This window comes from Durio zibethinus, chromosome 14, assembly GCF_047325235.1.
Source record: "Durio zibethinus cultivar Kanyao isolate XHJ-2024 chromosome 14, ASM4732523v1, whole genome shotgun sequence".
NCBI classification, from domain to species: domain Eukaryota; kingdom Viridiplantae; phylum Streptophyta; class Magnoliopsida; order Malvales; family Malvaceae; genus Durio; species Durio zibethinus.
The window spans coordinates 8,422,980-8,443,845 of NC_143175.1; the positions used below are offsets into that span (position 1 = coordinate 8,422,980).

The following is a 20,866-nucleotide window of genomic DNA, read 5'->3' on the forward strand; positions in this document are numbered from 1 at the left end:
ACTTATAAAGTAGGTAAGGTGTATAATAGTAACACTAATATAATTGTGTGCACGGTCAAAGAGAACTCTCAACTTTATATTAGGGAGATAACTTTTCAACTTAATACAAATAAGATGTTAAATCCAAATAAAAACAATGAAGCTGTAGCCAAAAAGCATCAAGAGAAATGATTTACATCATAGTATTTAAGAAATTATGGCAAAAAAATAAGCAATAAAGTTGTGTCCAATAATTATGTTCTCAATTTATAAGATAAATAATTCAAAACTTAATACTAAGGGAACTCACTTGATAGCAAGTATAAATAATAAAGTTATAGCCAGAGAATGAGTGATATAGTTGTGACTAAAGAACAATTTTCAATTTATATATAAAAAAAAAAGATGATTCTTAACTTGGAACTGAAGAGGTTCATTTGATTGTAAGTATTAACAATAAAGTAGTTGCAAAAAAATGAGCATTAAAGCTGTGGCCAAGGAGTGACTCCATTATGTATTAAAAATATAATTTTTTTCTCAACTTTGTACCAAAGATATTAATTTGATTCATAGCATGAACTATTAAATTATGGTCAATAAAAGTGTATCGACACACCAGCCATGTCTACTTTGTATCTCAATTTGGTTTTGAAGATTAATCTCATATACAATTAAAAAAAAGTTTTAACAAACATTTTCATCTTTTTTACAATATTTGATAAAGGAGTATGCATTAGAATAGGTATTTGTTCAAATAATACATATTTTTCATTTTTCTCACGTTAAGTTTTTTTTCAATTTATTGAAATTCTTAAATATGTATGCATTAAATAATAGTAGTAAAGAAATGCTTAGATAGTTGAGAATAGTAAAAGATAAAAATTAAAATATTTGTAATTGATTAAACTTATAATATGAAAGAATAAACATTCTAACTAGATTATTGCTCCACCATTGAGTATTTTTGTGGTATTAGGATTTTTTATATTTAGTAGAGTTGCTCATATTATGTCTCTAGTGAAGTTCTACCCAATGTAATCACTTATCTCTAGTGGAGTCATCAAAATGTAAAAGGATTCTTTGTTGAGGTGAGAAAGCATTGTAAAAAAGTAAAGCAAGATATGCTAGGAAGAGATGGAAATAAAGATTAGAATAGACCTTAAAGTGTTGAGTACAATAATATGTGGCAAAGCAAAGTTGAGTAGAGAAGAAAATAAGGCTGAAAAAAGGATTTAGGAAGAAATAATTGTCAAGAAAATTGAGTAAATTTCCTAAAAGTCTCCAAATGTCTCCTTATGAACTGGGGAAACTCCTACTTATAGGTTTAAAGAATAAAAGTTATATGTTTTGAGTATTGAATAGTAATAATGGTGAAATTGACAGGTATAAAAGGTGTTAATATATTAAATATGAATAATAGTGAATAATGAAAGAATTGGCTATTACAAAAGGCGTTAATGTATTTGTTAATGAAAGTTTAATTAACTTTTAGTGATAGGTATAGTAAATATAAAAGTTCACTGTATGTTTTGAAAGAAAGGAAGAAGCATTCACATTTCAGTGAAAAGTTAAAAGGAAACCTTTGAATTATCTTCATATTTGATCCACTAAACCAAATTTTCTAGAACATTTTAATAGTAGAATTAACCCAAAAACTTTGTCATATTCTAGAGTTATTTTCACTTTTCTTTTGATAAAATAACATTCGGTGAAATATTTTTTATGGAATAATTCCTAATAAAATAATTTTTAATGAAAGAGTTTTCGGTAAAGATATTGGTGTTGTTCCTTGAAGAAATTGTTTTGAGAATAGCTATTCTTCGAAGGTGTTGTTTCATGAAGGAATTATTTTTTGAATAGTTGTTCCTTCAACAGTTGTTCTATGAAAAAATTGTTTTATAAATGGTTGTTTTATAAAATAATGTTCACTGAAATAACCTTATCACTTGTTTGGACTTATCCTTAACTTCAACAACTTTAGAGAAATTTTAAAAAATAAAATATTAATAACAAACATCAAGTATCTACAATTGGAAACTCATAAATTTTTGAAAATAAATTGATACCTTATGCTGAAATTTAACATTACCCATATGCACTTTTCTTCCATAACTCAAATAAAGGTTAAATATAAAAATGTCCATGTACTATATATTTTTTATTAGTTTAGGACCTAAAGAAATAAAATTTTTAATTTAGTACTCCAGTTTTTATTTCATTATTTACTTTGATACTTGAGACTAATATCGTTAATCAACTTATTGATATGACATAAATATCTTTATTGATGTAGCATAAATATCTTATAAGATGCTAATACGTGTCAAAAAGTTCAATTAGTATTATATCATTAATGGTCATGTCAATATTTAAAAAGTTTACAAAAATTCACAAAAATTTAAAAATATTTTTAAAATATGAAATATTTTTAAAAATTATTAAAAAACTAAATATTTTAAAAAATAAAATTTAAGAAAACTTAAAAACTTTTAAAAAGCTTAAAATTTTAATAAAAAATCCAAATAAATTCAAATACATTATGAAAAATTCATAAAAATGAAAATTTTAATAAAAATAAAATTATCTTAAAATTAAAAAATCACTGAAACTTAAAAAATTGAAAATAAAAAATCTAATTTTTTTTGAAAAAATCTAAAATTGTTAAAAAATTTGTAAATTTTTTTTTAAAAATTATGAAAATTTTGTTTTTTTTTTTTATAATTTACAATTTTAATTTTTTTTTATATATTTTATGAATTTTTTAGATTTTTTTGGATTTTTATTTAACTTTTAATTTTTTAACTTTTTTAAATTTTTAATATTTTTTAGAATATTTTAAATTTTTGAAAATTTTTTAATTTTTTTAATTTTCAAGAATTTTTATAAATTTTTAGATTAAAAAAAAATAGATTTTTTTAATTTCAAAATTTTTAAAAAATTTTAGATTTTTTTATTTTCAATTTTTTTTAGTTTTTGTAAATATTAAGAATTTTTTATTTTTTTGAATTTTTCAAAAAATTTTAAAAAATTTTCAATTTTTCTTAAAATTTTTCAATTTTCATAATTTTTAAAATTTTAAAAATATTTCATTTTTCATTCACTTGATACTTAAAAGTAATTACGTGAGTCTTACTGGGAATTTGCCAAGATTTTACAAAGCCCAATAACCACGCCACAGCAGCTCAGCAAGAACTTCTACTTGGAAACTGAACTTTTTGACAAATAGTTGAATCTTGGGGTTTTGAGATTCTCTCCAAATGCCATGTGTTTGTCATCTAAACAATATTAAAAATATAAATTTTCATTATCAATGTTACACTAATCGAAATTAAAATCAAATTCGAAATGATTTTATCCCGATGTAATCTGAACTTTAAATTACCACTGCGTTTGATACATATATAATATTTTTTATATTTATATAGCTATTTATGACTTTGCTCGAAATCGTATAACATATTATTGGTTTTATTATTCAAAACTTGTTTGTAATGATTTATAAATAGTAAAAAACTGTAACAAAGATCGAGTACCTAAATTTAATCCGTCCATTTCTATTCCTACCTCCATGCCAAGATAATCCCATAACTTTGAGCTGTTTTGGATCATCTAGGATATCATTAGATACCATGTTGGTAATTCAACTTAGAATTTGTTGAGTTCTTATCCTATTTAATTTTATAGAGTTAATTTTTTTTTTAATTTTAAATTGAATTTTAGATTGGATTGAATTGATTTTTTTATTAAAAAAATCAAGATCGAAGCAAGTTTTAGATAATTTCACTCCACCTGACTCGATATATATATAATATTTTTTATTATTTATTTAATTATATATTTATTTAATTTTATATTTATATTAAAAACAATATTTTATATTAAAAATATTTAATTAATTTTGAGTCAATTGTAATTTTATTCATATATGAATCTGTTATAAAAAATAATATTTTAATATCAAATTAAGTTTAAAATTTTATTATATAAAATCAAATCGATTTTAAAACAAATAAAAATTTGTTTCATCTCAACTCATTGTCATTTTTAAATATTATAATACGGTGTGGTGGACCGAGCCCATCTAGAAAGTTTAATACAACCTTAAGTGATATTTAGTATAAAACTATCATCTCAAAAATTATGATTATTAGATTATCATTTTTTTAAGTAAATAAAAAGATTATATTCATGTTATAATATTAGTAACATCAGATAACATCAGATAACACAGCTGATCTAATACAATCAGGAGTTTCCTCTACCCAAGAGATGCTCTTCCGTTAATGATAGTCCCTTCCTGGCTAGCACATGTGCTGCTTCATTGCCTTCTCTTAATGTGTGCTATCCACTCTATTTCCTGCCATCCTGTATTATTGGCCCAATGTATGAAAGCCCCTCTTCATCCTTCCTCAAACTGTTGATTACACTCAGTGCATACCCCTCCACAATTATCTGTATAGATCCCAGCTGAGCAGCCATTTCCAGTGCTTTAACAGCAGCTAACGCTTCTACTATATTCGCATCAGTCACCAGTTTCACGTTCCCTGCAGCTGCCCCTATCACTTGTCCACTATGGTCTCTTATCACTACACCAATACCCCCTTTTTTAAGCTGACAATCCATTGCTCCATCAAAGTTGACTTTGATGTGGGTTCTGGGAGGAGCCAACCATTTTATGTGTCCCCTGGAAATTTGATAGCTGGTCTTGCATTGTGATGCTCTTCCAGATAAGTGACAGCCAATGAATGCTTGTATCATTCAGCTACTTATTCTCCTTTACCTCCAAGTGTCGACCATTCCAATTGGACCAAAGAACATCATAAATAGCTCAAAATCTATTTTGCTAAGAGAATTTGCTCCAAAATCCAGCCATTGTAGCACACTGTTGGCAGATGATCCAGCCTTTTGCTGCAAATTCGACCATGAAGCTCTCGAGGATCCTTTTAATTGTGCTCATAGACCTTTTGCCGGTCCTAGCTAAAAGGATTAAATCATCAGCAAAGAACAGGTGAGAGAGGTGAGGTCCTCTTCTTGAAACTTTAATTGGCCTCTATAGTTTTTCCTCAAAGGCCTCCTGGATTATGAGGTTAAGGAACTCCATGCAGAGGATGAATATATAGGGAGAAAGAAGATCACCTTGGCGGATTCCTCTAGTTGGCTGGAAACTCTTGAGTTTGCCCCCATTGACCACAATGGCCATGCTTGAAGTAGTAATGCAGTTCATGATCAAGTTTATCCATTCCCCAGGGAATTGAAAATAGGTAAGAACCTTCTTGATAAAACCCCATTCAAGTTTATAATAGACTTTCTCAAGATCAGTTTCAATAAGCATATCTCCATGCCCCCATTCTTTCCTTTTCATAAAGTGAATGACTTATTGTACGATGATCACGTTGTCCACTGCCTGTCTTCTTAGGACGAAACTTCCGTGCAGGGGCGATACGAGTTTCTCAAGAAGAGGTCTTAGATGATGGACCGGCACCTTGGCAACCATTTTGTAGGTAGTATTGAGAAGACTAATGGGACGGTAATGGTTGATAGATGAGGGTGACTTATTCTTTGGGACCAATGTGATTAGCGTCTCATTGATGCTTTCCTAGAGCTCGCCAATTTTGAAGAGGTCCAGGATTGTAGAACAGGCCTTCTGTTTGTCTTTCGACTAGCATTGTTGGAAGAAGAAAGGATGGCGACCGTCCGGCCCTGGAGCTTTGAAGGGTTTTAATGACCAGAGGGCCTTCTCAATGTTGCTTTCGGTAACCGGCAGTAACAACTGGCTGGCTTCTTCTCTCGTTAAGGCAGGCCACCTGAGATCCGTGGTAGGGCAACTTAACAATTCTTATGTTCTGTTTGTGGAGAAAAGGTTGGTAAAATAATATTTGATTTATAGTAATACTAAATAAAGTGTCGGGCAAAAAAAAAAACAATAATTTTAATTATTTAAAAATTAATGATTTTTAATTAAACAAAATAATTTTTAATCACGAATGATGAAATTACTTTAATAATAAAATTACCTCTATTAAATTATTATGCTAATCTTTATAATGACACCAGACAATATCTTAAATCTAGGGTAGACGATAGAGCGCCAAGCTTGAGCCACTTTGCTTGGGGCCGGGCCACTGCCCATGCGATGCACCCCGATTGACAACATGCATGGCCCGCTTTATATATATATTGGTCTTGAAATATTTTTATTACAAAATATTCCTTGTCAAGTTGCAATTTGCACGCGTTTGGGCATTGGGTCAAGTAGTATAAAATCTGAAATTTTGCCGCAGCCTCTTCCTTTCTTCTTTGGTTAGAGATACGACCAAATCTTTCTCTCTTTTCCTAGATGCTTAGAAGAAGGAAATCTCTTCTTCTTGATTGATCGATTCATTTCGTCATCAACAAGAAGAAGAAAAGCTAAAAAAAGGAGAGGAGAGAAAGAAAGTTTCTGCCCCAGGGATAGAAAACGAGAGCATATATATCACCATGGACTTGACTTCGACAACGACGACATCAGCCGCCGCTGCAGTTGTCAACGACAAAGAGTCAGTCGTTGATCCTTTCCTGGTTGAGGCTCTTCAAAATCCCCGTCATCGTCTCACCAGTAATTTTTCTTTTGCTTTATATTTCAATTTTGCGTTTTCATTCGATCTCTTTATAAGTTGTTTTTTTGAAATTTTTTTCTTTTTGCGAGTTTATGGTTTATCGTGTGTATGGGATTTAGATGGGATTTGTTTTAGTTGGGTCAATTAGGGTTAGGGTTTTTGTGAATAGAAAAGATTATTTATCAGATTTGGGTTTTGCTTTTCAATGATTTTTAATTGGGTGTTGAGAAATTGAGGGGGATAAGAAACAAGCTAAATTTGTTGCTTTTTTTATTTAATTCTGATGGCTTAATATTTGGTGCAATGCATGATTGAGCTCACCTAAAACAAAATTGGGTGAATGCTTTTGTTTTAATTGGTTTCCTCAAATAATTTAAAATTTTAATGAAATCTTTATTTCTCCTAAATTTTCCACTTGAATCAGTTATAGTACCTGTAATCTGACCAACATTTCAGATGTATCTACGACATACAGTTTAACTATAATCATGGCTACGTGTATTTTGACTGACCAAAATGTTTGCAGTTTTGCTGTTATTATTTTGAAAATCTATGTTGTCTTCCAGATTGGAATAGACCATAATTCTTTGTTCTGAGATTGTTCATGCAGAAGGGTTATGTTGTTTTTTATTATGTACTTCTGATATAGCTTTCTGATTTCTTCAATATGTGGGCCTTGAGAGGTTATGACTGCATATGCATTCTTCCAAAGGTCTAGGATGGGTTGTACATTGAAATATGGTAGTTTTATATTGTGTTTATTGGTATTATCCGGCTCCAAATAATCAATTTTAATTTGATGGGCCTTTTAGTTTGGACATATGACATGAGAGATTTGAAATTTGGTTCTGGTTTTTGGAAATGACATAAGAGGTGCACCAAGCTCAAGAATCTTAATTAATATAAGATGACCCTTGATTTTTATGGCTTTTAAATTGTTAGATCATAGAACCTTGAATGTGTGGGAAGATTTTCTATTTAATAAAGATATCAAATATGCAGAACGGAGATTAAAGTAGACTTTGTCATGTGCTTTTCAGCTTGAGATAGATAGTCTTGTTACATGATTCTCATGACATAATCAATATTTATTATCTTTAGCATTACTTGGGAGGGCGTTAAGGTTAATGGTCTCATTCAAGCATTAAAATAGGTTTCATAATGTTGGATTTCTTTGTGATTGGTATATTGATGGTAGCTGCTTGAAATATCACAGGATTTAGGGCTTTTAATGATTTAATAGGTAAGAATGTTAGGGCCAATCTATGCTGCATGGACTGGGGTGTAAAAGTTCAACATGCATATGTGCCCAACACAATACATTTAGTTTGGCCTTATATATGGAGGGTCGTACACTTAATACCCATGCCTATTTTGAGCTATTGACACAACTGCTTTAGGGCAAATAATACTCTGAGTGGCATAGTTTCCATTTTTGGTATAGCCAAAAAGTTTCTGTTCTGCTTTCCTTGCAATGGGTGTTAATCTTGTTATTTAAGCATCAGTGTTTTGGTATGTTAAGATTTTCTTGTTTAGGAAATATAATTAAGGTCTAATAAATCAAGTAGCTAATGTCTTTGTCAGTCAAGCATATAGTGGTGCAAAACTAACGATCTGATATTGTGTGTGCAGGGGTTTGTAATTAGCAGGAGACATGCCATGTCTCAACAAATATAGGCTTAATTAATAAAGCATATGTTCAGAGAAACATGTGCAGGGCTTTGAGAAACTGGAGACTTTTAGTTCCTTTTAATACACAAAATTTTATTCGATATAAATTTTAGTTGTTTTGTTCACTTTTAAAAGATTACAAGATTATAGGTTTTTCATGTAAATTTTAGTTTGATTACTAGTTTGGTATTTGTCCATGTAGCTGAAAATACAATTTCCATGATGGAGCAGTTGCCTGTTTTGATTTCTTGAGTTTACATGGGGTAGTTTCTAACAAGAAAAAAGATATGAGGAATAGTTCTCTAGCAGTAGGGAAAACAGGTTAGGAAAAGAGGTTCATTCAGATCCATTAATGAATGCTTATTGTGTACCTAGTGGATGCTTTGATAAAATACTGCAGTTGTCTACTTGTCTTCCTTATTCTCTTTTCTTTTGTTTCTCACATGTATGCATATTAGTGTATTTATATTGATATTTACTTCTTTTTTCTAGTGAACAAACTATTACAGGGCCTGGGAAATTATCAATTTAAGTGTTCTAGGGTTTAATTTCCTCATATTTATATTTTACCAGTGGTGTCTTCGTCTTTTCCAAATTAACCTTATGCATGGAATGTAAAATGGACAGAAAGAAAAAAGACAAAAAGAAGGACCACATTTTTGTTTACTCCTGTGGTTTGTTTATAGTATTATGCTGTATACATCTTATCAAGTGGTGCCCATGCATGTTTAATCTTTCTTTAATTTGCTTTTCTCATATTAGATTTACTGGATTTTTCTATTTTGTGGTTTTCTGGGAGTTAGTTCTGCGGATGGAACTTGATATCCAGAGGTTTTTGCAAAATTCTGACCAGAAGCAATTTGAATTCCAACATTTTCCCACTTCCTACCTTCGGCTTGCAGCACATCGTGTTGCTCAACACTATGGGCTGATAACTATGGTTCATGATAATGGTTTGGATGGCCTGGGAAGCAGAATCGTGGTGAAGAAAGTGGGTGAAATCAGATGGCCTGCTGTCCGTTTGTCTGAAATTCCAGATAAACACTCAGAAAATGATAAAACTGAGCAGATTAAAATTGCTATCAGGCCCCGGCCACATAATGGATCTGTAAATGAAGCTAATCAAACTGGTATCAAAAGAAGTCCTATGAGAAGTGTGGAAGAGAGGAAGGAAGAGTATGACAGGGCACGAGCACGTATTTTCAGTAGCCCTAACAGTCCTGATTCTGATGATTCTTCACCTCAGATATCTATTGATGGCAAAAATGAATCTCTTATCAGAGATGAAAGTGAAAATTACAGGAGCTTGATGGTTGAGCTAGAGAAAAATATTACGATCCGGGATGGCACATCTCGAGTAGCCATTTTCAGAGACAGAGAGAAGGATCGCACTGATCCAGATTATGACCGGAGTTATCAAAGGTGGGATTAATGCTCTTAGCATTTTAGGATTTTGGAGATTTCCAGGTGGTTGATTAGTATGTACCATGTAGTGTTGTTTCTGCAAATTCTTTAATTGACCAAAAATTTGTAAGGGCTCCTATCCCATTTTCTCATGAAAATATAGTGTAGGTAAGGTGCAAATGTAAAAGCACTGATGATTAGAATGATAAAATAGTTGCCTCTTTAGGAATGAAATAGGAATGATAATTGGTGGCACGGAATACGGAGTGTTATTTTGTACTGGGGGGTTTATTTTTAATTCTAAACTAAATTACTTTGAACTGATGCAGGTATGTTAGAAGCATTCCCAGCAACCAGAGCTTTGGTTTGGCTCCTTACAATATGCAGAAGATTCAGCTTCCATTCATGCAGTATGATTCTGCTTTTCCTCAGTTAGGTCAGATTGCAAGTACTCAAGCTTCCCTCTGTTATGGTGTTCCTGCAAGGCCAGCACTGGGGCCTTTTTGTGACCTGGGATTGAATCCAACTTCTAGCAATGGTGCTTATATGCAGTGGCCAAGTGCTACAATGATGTATTCTCATTCGCATGATCAGTTTAGAAATGATGTATTTCAGGTAGGCTGCAATTTCTTATTTTATCTATTATGCCAGAATTAAGCTAATGAGTTGCGTTTATTCTTTTATCTCAGTAAGCATTAGATTGGTGTCTTGTCCTTTGCATTCCTATGGTGTTGCATTTTGCTTCTATTTGCCAATTTGTTGGCAGAAGCTCATGAGAAATTCACTGGTATATTGGTTTTGTGATCTGACTTTGTTTTAAAAGTTTTTATCTGTTTTTTATTTATAATATATAAAAATCTATGGACTGTTCTTGTTTTTGTAGCAAGTATTCCAACTTCTGGTCATGTATGTAAATATGGATTTTTCCCTGAAATTTTTTGGTGAGTTGTGAAGTTGTTAAGCTTTGGTTTCTGGTTGTTGCTGTTTTGACCCTTTGCTGCATGTTGTTGTGCTTTTTCTCGTGTGGCAGTGGTTATATCATTTTTTACAATTAAGACTCAGGTGTACCTGTGTATTTTTTAACATTCCATCCAAATGGCTTTCTTGGTATTATTTGCAGGCTCCATTTTGTCATCAACCTCTGAGCTTCGATTACACGCAGAATGGTTAACGGTACTGGCACTTAACTGAGTTGCATCATGCAAATTTCTCTATCTGTTAGGGTTTAGTATTGCTGAATTGGTAGGTTCATTGTTTAAAGACACTCTTAGACCAAATATTCATGTTCATCTAGCTTCCTTGTTTGTTTTGTATTTTTTTATGGATTATGATTGTAGTTAAGGAATGTAACAATGATGCTTTTACACTGTTTGAAAACCTTGTTATTTTGGTTAATCAACTGGTGGGTGGGTGCCATATTGTGGGAGGAAACATTCTTCGGTCCTTTTTAAAAATTTTTTTTTTTTGGGATTTCGCGGCAATGGGGTACTAAGTTTTGGTCGGTACATCCTTTTTCTGGATTAGTCCAACTAAGTTTATTTACGTTGAGTTTAGCGAATTCATGAAAAATCATTTTCTCACAAGATTTGAACCCAAACAAAAAATGAGAAGTATAGTCTTTTTACCAATTGAGCCAATCATATATTCTCTGGTCCTTTTTACTATACCTACTTGCATGACTGGACTAGACTGGAATGTTATTAAACCCGCCACTCGCTTTGGTAGTAAAGGAAAGGAGGAAGAAGGTAAATGATTTAGAACGTTATTAAACCTGCCCCACGCCCCCTCTTTGGTAGTAAAAGAAAGGGGGAAGAAGGAATATGTTTTAATCTAATGATCGAGTTATATAATATCATTAGCTATTTACAGTTTTAGATTAAAATTTTTTAATTTCTTTTTTTTTTTTTTTTTTTATCAAATGGATAATGGAAGAGAATTTTGTTATGAAGTCTGGACAATCTTAATCATAGTTTTTAGAATCTTAATAATAGTTATTAGTTTTTAGGATCTTAATCATATTTATCACCTAATAGAATAATTTTTTAGAATATTTATATTTTTAAATATTAATGTTGGTTTAATAATTATTCCATTAATCCAATGATTAAACCAATAAGTTACATTAATTGATTTATTCAGTTTGAATAATTATGATTTTAATGTCCCTTCCTGTGGATTGTCGCATTGAAAAATAAACGGCTATTTCTGAACTTCAGAAAATTGAAAAAATTTTTTTCTTGGCTTCAGAAGGCCGTTAGACTAGAGTTACATGAGAAGAGTGTTTTTTTTTTTTTTTTTTTTTTTTTTTTTTTTTTTTTTTTATCAATAATATATTCTTTTTCTTTTCATGATAAACCTAAAACTTTAATATGAGCAGTTGTTTGAAATGTAAACAAATTTAATATTGAAAAATTAAATATTGAATTTTTAGTTTAAAAAATTTTAAGTACTGAATTAATGGTATAAAAATTATTTGATGTGTTATAAAATCTAAATGTCAAATTTTTACCAAAAATTTATAAAAAAAATGCCATTTTATAAGTCTTTTTTTTTATTACTTTACTAAACGGAAAATGCTTTTTGATCTTACACGTCCCTCTTAGTAAAAAAATTCATTGGATTTGGATTTAAATTAGTTAAAGTGTAAGGTCAAACAGCATTATTCAAGTTAAAAAGGCAAGAATAAGTGGTTAAAAGGAAATTATATTCGATTAATAAATTAAATAATTTTTTAAAAATAAAATTGACTTAAAAATATAAGATATTAAACATTTTTTCAACGAAAATCATAAAATTGTTTCTAAAAGAAATGATCAAACAAATTAAAAATCAAATAATCGGGAATTTAAATTTTTAATTTGTAAATTTTTAATGGTTTATCAAAATTTTAATAGTTGGATTGTCGGTATACTGTTCTCTTGAGAATAAATATTTAAATACTAATTTCATGAAAAATAAAATATTAGTAAAACCTCAAATAAATGGAGAATTTTTTTTTTTGCTTTTTTTTTTTTTTTCTTTTTAAGCAATGATCCATATATAAATATATATATATATATATATATTTCTGGACAATAATTAAAATTAGAAGTTAGTTTACCAATGTCATGATTCATCTACTTTTAGTTTGCAAAAACTCCTTATTCTTGAGAGTTCAAGATCAAGGGGTTGAAACCTTTAAGTGAGTGTTTGATATAAAGAGCAATCAATAAAAATATTATGGTGGTTTATGTATAGTGATTAGATCATTGTATTTGATAATTTTAATAATTTTATTTGACAATAATTTTGAATCATTCAGAGTAATTATATTATTGTTTTTAAAAGTAATATAAATCTCATATAAAAGGGTGAGAAATATTTATCACCAAATTAAAGTGATGCGTAAAATTAATTTGTTCATTTAATATGTGAATTAAAAATTTATTTTTTTACAAAATTAATTGGAATTATTTTATATAATAAATTTTTATATTTTCAAACTAATAATCAGTGTAATAAGTTCAAAAATTAATTTGTATGATTTTCTTTTAATTTTTTTAGTTATATATATAATATAATCTTCTAATTTTAATATATTAGTTTTATTTTTTAATTCAAATATCTTTTTTACATAATTTATACTATAAAAAATAGTTTACCTATCAATAAATATTTTTAATTCAATAATTTAATTATCTTTTATCATGAAGTAAACAAAATATTATTAAATTTTACAAATTACTATATTTTTGGTACATAAGAGGCCAAAACCTAAGAAAAATTTGGAGAAAGAGAACTCGTAAGTGCTGGAGGTTGAATCCTGGCCTTGCTGAAAACCACCTCCTAAGGAAGATGGGTGAACCGTTTGGGGCTAACCCTGGGGTTCACAAAATACTATCTTTAAACAATATTAAAATTATCAACTTATATAATTATTTTGATACTTTGAAACAAAATAATGTTTGATTTTTAATAAAATATCAAACACAATAATATTTAATTTATGAGAATTAATGATTGCTAACTAAAGAAAATAATTTCAAATTTCAAGCAATAAGATCATGTTAGTAATAAGATTAACTCGATGATTAAATTATTATGGTGATCTTAAAAATGATAACAAATACTACTTAAGTAATTGGTAAGAATTGGGTAGAAACCAAGTGCATTTGAGTGAAATTGCAAACATTATACCTTAGCCTTGATGAAATAGTAGATTGGACTTATTGATAAGAGAAAATAAAGAAAGCAAACATAAGTGCCTTAAAAGATGACTAAACCCCGAGTGGCGTTTGAACCAATTTATTTGATAGTTACGAGACTTGTGGCCTTTATGCCTTTAACATAATCGATTCTCGATTTTGATTAAAATCAAGTGATGATTCTGAGTTGTTTCAATTAGTATAATATTGGGTGTGGTTAAAGTTTCAACACATAGGAGCTTAAAGGTGATACACATGTTGCTCACAATATGATCAAGTGATTTTTTTTTTCTATAAATAAATTTTTATGATATAAACAATTAAAATTAAAATATATGTCACAAATTTATAAAAATGTGACCTTCAAAATAACTTAATTACATACTAATAAATTTTGAGTAAATTGATGATTTATTTAAATCTATGTATTGATCTTAAAATACTTCAAATTTAAATAATTCGAATTTAAAATAATTTAAACAAAAAATGACACTAATTTATTTTAACCGAAAATAATTTGATCCAAATTTGATTTAACTTGCCCATCTACCACTAGGGTTGTAAATGATACATTAGTATTCACAAGTTATTCGGATTCGATTTGAATAAAATTCAAATTCGATTCGATTATTATCGAGTCGAGCTTGAGCTTAAGCAGTTAGACTCATCGATCGAGTCAAATTCAAGTATTTTTATACCCGACTCGAGTAATTCGTGAGCGTAATCGAGCTTTTATATTTAAATATATTTTTATTATTTTAATTTATAAAATATCTTGAATTGGAGTTCGAACTCGAGCATAAATAATCGAATTTTTATCGAGTATACGAATCGAGCTTATTTTTATATATTAATCGAGCTTAATCGAACAAACTCGAGTAACTCGATTTCGATAACGAATCGAACTCGAACTAAGAAAATAAAATTCAATCGAGTTTGAATTAAGTATCAAACCACGAGTTGAAAGTCGAGTTTGAACTCGAACTGCTCACTGTATCAACTCGATTCAATATAATTACACCTCTATCTACCACCTTTAAATGCAATCTCTTCAATATCATTAGATAATAAGCCATCACAAAATTTTATTTAAAAAATATATCTATTAAATTTATTTTAAAAATCGTATAGCTTGTTGTAACATAGAATGTGACTTCCATCGTGAGCAGACCTCCATATCTCCACTAGCAAGGTTATAGAAATGCCACATATCTTTATGGAGATGACAAAATAAAACACGAACCAAAATATTTATCTGAATTTGAATTTGACTGTAATTTAATAAAAAATCAAGATCGTAATTTGATAAAATTTAAATTCAAGATGATATGAATTTTAAAAAAAAATTTCTAAATTGAACTCAAAAAATATTTTAAAATAGATACATCTTTCATAAACTGAAAAAATAAATTTGATTAGTTTGAATTTGAATTTAATTTAATTTTAAAATGATTTGGATTTGAATGGATTCAAAATTATATTTCATGAGGGCATATTTAAAAAATAATAATGAAATATGTGACATAATTAAAAAATAATAAAAAAGTCATATATAAATTATAAAAGGAAGGTAGGAGGATTAAAAAAAAAAAAAAAGACTGGTTGGGAGTGAAAAGGGTGGCATGCATCAGAATAAGGAAACAGTAAACGAGTAGAATGCCGTGAAAGAATTCAATAAAGAGAAATGTGAGAAAGGGAACAAACTTTGCATTCCATCGTCCATTTCCGTTTATATATATAAAGATTCTGTTTTAAGTTGGGCAGTCCAATTCACTTGAGGTGGACACAAATAGCACACCGCTTTGTCACGTAGCTGAGCAATGAATGGCACGCATGACAAGACGCGTCAGCTTCTTTCTAGGCATGTGGCTGCTACTTTGGTGCTGGCTCTGTCAGATCCGCAAAAGAGGAACCATCAATGAAGAAGGTACACCATTCATGACCGACCATAATCAGTTCAGTTTGTCTCCAATGATGGAGACGCGTGCTGTCACGCGCTGTGAAGAAACAGTAGGATTGAAGCCAATCAAACCAAAGCAGATCCCCCCACCAAAAAAAAATCTAAAAATCTTACAAATCTGGTTGTCAATTCTCAAATCAAGTTCTCTCTCCTCAACTCTCAAATAGCATTGTAATGAGTATTTTCTATAGGAAAAATATATTATTATTTTTTCCTTTATTTTAATGTTTAAATTTTGAATTTAAAAATTAAATTTTCGAAACTTAAATTTTACGAATTTTATTTTAAAATTAAAAAAAATTAATATAATAATACAGAAAAAAATAATATATCAAGAAGATTGGGTGAGTTAATGATATCATTAATGGTATCCATACAAGTGATTTTGGGTTACATTCAAAGCTTTTTATTGCGAACCTGTTTTAGTGTCATCCAATAATTCGCTGCGTCTGTGTGTGTTGTAATGATATACTAAGTCATGATTGGAGTAATTTTTTTAGAAAAAAATAAAATTAGAAATAAAAGATAGAATTTAAGGAAAGTATCCCATTAATAAAAGCTGAAAAGAAGAAAACCAGATCCACCTCGAACCTCCCTCCACTCTCTCTCTCTCTCTCTCTCTGTCTGTGATTCTGACCTCGAATCCAAACTCGAGAAGGGACGCGATCTTTTTCCTCTTGGATTTCTTGTGCTTTGTGAGTATTACTTGCTTCTTCTTTAATTTTTAATTACGTTATTGTGTTTTTTGTATAAATAATTAAATTCTGAAATTAGATGATTTTTTTTTTTTTTAATGTTCGTTGCAGTTGCGGCAGAGTTAGGAGCTGTTTGTCCAAATTTGGATTTGGATTTGGATTTGTTGCTTTTAAATTATAGTTGTAATAATTATAACTTGTGAATAATAATGAGGGAAGAAGACTCAAATTGGTTCACAAGATGGGAGGAAGAGCTGCCATCCCCGGAGGAGTTGATGCCTCTTTCCCAAACCCTAATTACTCCTGATCTTGCTCTCGCCTTCGACATTCGAAACCCAAGCCACCACCCCCAACAACAACTGCAACCGCCGCCTCACCCTCCTCCTCCACCCTCAGCCCTGCAGCCTCCTTCCCAACCCACCTCAGTCGAATTCGCCGCCGATTCCGGGGACTTGGGGTCCGGGGCTGCCGGAGATGAGCCTGCACGCACTCTCAAGCGGCCTCGCCTTGTCTGGACCCCACAACTCCACAAGAGATTCGTTGATGCTGTGGCTCATTTGGGGATTAAGAACGCTGTCCCGAAGACCATAATGCAGTTGATGAGTGTTGATGGTTTGACCAGAGAAAACGTTGCTAGTCATTTGCAGAAATATCGCCTTTATTTGAAGAGAATGCAAGGTTTATCTGGTGGGGGAGGTAGTGGTGGTGCTGGTGCCAACGGCGGAGCAGGGGCTGCCGGATTGGGGGCCACTGCTGATCCAGCTACTGACCATTTGTTTGCAAGCTCACCGATTCCACCGCACTTTCTTCATCCTGGTAGGGGTAATTCAGAACATTTCTTGCCGTTTGTGCCAATGCCGGCACTGCAGCATCACCAGCAGCAGCAGATAGTGGCAGCAGCAGTAGGACATCCGCATTTGCAGACTCAGTATCATAGGCAAATGGGGCATTTTGGGTCATCACCAAATGGCCAATTCGAGCATCCCTTCTTAGGCAGGCAGACGCAGCAGCCAATGCATAGGATGGGAGGTGCACCCGTGCATAATCAAGTTCCCAATAGTTATGTGGAAGATTTGGAATCTGCCAATGGAAATGGTGGAAGGAAGGTTCTTACTTTATTTCCAACTGGGGATGATTGATTCAAAAGTTGGGTAATTATTGCGACTCCATTTTCGACATTCAACTTTTCTTCTTTATTTTGATTAGTCCTTTTGTTCGAGTTTCATCATATAGAGTCTTGGTGGGTAGTCATTTGTCTTTTTGGCTTCTTTCTTTTAGTCATAATGAGGGTGTGGTGGTAATTGGCAATGGTTTTCAATTTTAATCTGAATTTTCATCTTTAGCTGGTGGGGAGTGTACTTTTAATCTGGTCCTTTTTCTTACTACACTCCGTGAGCCATTAGAGTCGGTTGTAGTGTCAGTTCTTTTATAATTTTCAGTTCCTCAGACTTCTACGCCTGTAGTTAAGTTGTCAGCGGCAGTCTGTGATCTCAGTCAGCTTCCAGTGACGGGTGTTGATAGTGATGTCACTCCAAGCGACAATAAGTTCCTAAGCTTATCAATGCTTACAATTACTTTGGTCTGGTGGTTTTGAGTTAAGGTTGCTTAGAGGTTGTCTTACCCAATGGTTGTCTGGAGAGTCAGCTCAGTTTACTTAAATTTTGAGTCAGCTTGCCAGGGAGGTCTTTAAGGTTTCAGCCATCAAGGTGGTTTTGAGGCAACATTGCTAAATTTTGATATTGCAGGTGGGAAAAAAAACGTAATGCTCACAATCCCTAGTTGGCCTCTCTGTTTGTTACAATCGGCATTGGGGTTCTCGAGTTTCCAAAATTCTCTAAGTTGTAATCTCTAAGTTGTTTAAAATAGTGATCATATCTAAAATTTAACCCTGTAATTGTCATGATTGTCTACTTTAACTTTTGAGTGAGTTGCAGCAGTGATATAATTTGTTGTGTATATTCGAATTGCTGTTTATAGGTAATTAGTATGTGATCTTATCGTCTGAAATGTATGTTTTTCCATTTAATTTTGCCATAGTTGTATGATGTTCCTGTTTCCAACTTTTTCCTTTTTTTTTTTTTTTTTTGTTAATTCTTCTAATTCTCAAGATGGTCTGAACTTCTTTAATGAGGAGCTAAGAGGTAAGCAAGGCATTTCATGTGTTTAACAGCCGATTAAACTTGAGGGGTTTTGCTCAGGTAAATATGCATGAGATTGGATCTGCGGTTCATATTGTAGCTGTGATGAAAAAATTCCTCTGCTTATGTTCTGAATGGGTGAGAGCAGAAACAATATCTTCTCAAGTAACTCAACAACAATAGCCTTAGCATTTAACAAATTACTGATACTTTCGAACTTTTAACAAGCGAAAAATATAAAAATTTCAGAATTTCATTCAAAGAGGGATGATATTTCAATTCTATAGATATATGGTGTTTCAAGGTTTTAACGTCTTCTCCAGTTTGATAGTGTCAATGAATTTTGAAAATCGAAATTAGCAATTTCCTTTTGAATTTCTCTGGGATTCTGCAAACACCAACTAGTTGCGTTTCTAATCTAAAGTATATTGTTACTTTGATCAATATATGTCGCATGGTCAGCGTTTTCATGTAATAAACTAAATTGTCAGCAGGGGATTAAACATTGCAAAAGCTTGGACATGAAACCGGGATTTATTTCAGTTTATTTATGTAATCAATTTTAAAAAGTAATATCTAATTAAGCCAAGTTGTTGGCTATAAAACATTACCATATCTGTATTAAATCAAATGTAAGACAGACAATCCCAGAGAGGCAGAGTTCAATAATTGTGGCAGGTTCGACTTCGGGGGAGTTTTAAGGAAAGAAAGACAGGGTGTCCCTTTGTCCAAAGCATGTGAAAGACACCTTGGAATTGGATCTCACTTTATTATTGGACATTTTTTTTTTTATATATTCGTGGCGAATTTCAAAGTTTAATTTTGAGATAGTCAAAATAATATTTTATAATAATAATTTTTTAAAAAATAAATCAAATCTGCTAAGAATAAAAAAAACTTTTTAGATGTAACATATAAAAATAAAATTTATAATTATAAGTATATTAATATGCAAATATATGTATATAAAAATAAATATATTGAGCAATTAATTTTATGATTTCTACTTATAAATCATTAGCAATATTCGTTATAAAAATAAAATTATTATATTTTTTTATGTTATTAATATATTATCTTATTATATTTAATACTTTTAGTATTAAAGTAAAAAGTAGTAAGAAATTATAGTTTCTAAATAAAAATAGATTTTAGAAAAATAGAATAAAAACTTTAGTAGGATAAGTTAAAATTTTATAATTTTTTACAAGATATTTTTAAATTAAAAAATAAAGAGATACTTAAGTTAATCATGTTAATTGTTTTTTACGTGTAACAATTTTTAAAGAACCATTTTGATTCCACCAAAACATGGATGTACTATCTACGTTACACAGCCTACATGACATGTTATATAAATATTTCCTTATCATATCATATGGATTTTTTTAATTGTTAATAAAAAAAATAATATAACAGAGCATCAAAATAATTTTAAAAGATTAAACTAATTAGGTTTTAGTTTAATGGCGAGGAGGAAGCTTTAGAATTATGAGATCCTAAATTCAAGTGCTATTTTAGTAAATTTGGTTTAATTTTATGTTAGATTTGATTACTAATTTATTGGTTGCCTTGTTTGTTTGATAACTCAACGATTTTTTATACATGGATAAATATTTGATTACAATTGCTATTTCTTATGTATTTGTAATTTTTAAAAAAATTAGAAAATTATGGATTTAAATGAAATAATTTAAAAATTAAAGTTTAAAGCGAAACCAAAATGAATGTTAGGGATCATAAATAGAATTTACCCAATTTTGTTCCTTTTTAACATTAATTATATAATGTAGGCATTTTTTTTCTTTTTTCTTTTAATTAAGATTAATATTTTCTTTGCTAATTTAATATCAAATGCCATAAAAACATTAGTTAATGTTGTGTGTTAAGTGTTATATTTATTCAATACATTAAAAATCACCAAGCTTTTATTATGGCATTCAATAAAAATCTTTTACTATTATTTAGGTTGATGCAATCTATATTTAGTGTTATGTTTTAAATGCTTAAATTTAATTTTTATAATTTTTTTTATTTTTTCACATTAAAAAATTATGGATGTTCATTTTTAAAAAAAATTAAAACTTTAATATAAAATAAAAAAATAATGAAAGAGTAATGAATATAAAATTCCAAATTTATATCAAAATGACATTTTTATATAAGTAGTAATAATAAAAAAAAAAAAGTGAAAACTCATAGAAAAACAATCTAAACAAAGAATGGAGAAGAAAATAGA

The 20,866-nt window shown here is 30.2% G+C and overlaps 2 protein-coding genes across 3 annotated transcripts; both read left to right on the plus strand.

Annotated features, from left to right (window-relative positions):
• Positions 1-6,278: 6,278 nt before the first annotated feature.
• On the plus strand, positions 6,279-11,045 carry LOC111293599 (uncharacterized). 2 transcript variants are annotated; one of them, XM_089743418.1, is made up of 4 exons: positions 6,279-6,574; positions 8,208-9,668; positions 9,980-10,265; positions 10,771-11,045. In XM_089743418.1, exons 2-4 carry the CDS (start codon positions 8,854-8,856, stop codon positions 10,819-10,821), a joined length of 1,152 nt encoding a protein of 383 aa, XP_089599544.1. In that variant the 5' UTR covers positions 6,279-6,574; positions 8,208-8,853; the 3' UTR covers positions 10,822-11,045. The 2 variants fall into 2 exon arrangements, with proteins under 2 accessions (XP_089599544.1, XP_022742110.2); XM_022886375.2 differs by having other exon boundaries at positions 9,050-9,668.
• Positions 11,046-16,151: 5,106 nt separating this feature from the next.
• LOC111295287 (transcription factor MYBC1-like) lies at positions 16,152-18,515 on the plus strand. The gene is made up of 2 exons (XM_022888720.2): positions 16,152-16,489; positions 16,601-18,515. The coding sequence occupies exon 2, from the start codon at positions 16,699-16,701 to the stop codon at positions 17,626-17,628; it is 930 nt and encodes a 309-aa protein (XP_022744455.1). The 5' UTR covers positions 16,152-16,489; positions 16,601-16,698; the 3' UTR covers positions 17,629-18,515.
• The last annotated feature ends 2,351 nt before the right edge of the window (positions 18,516-20,866 follow it).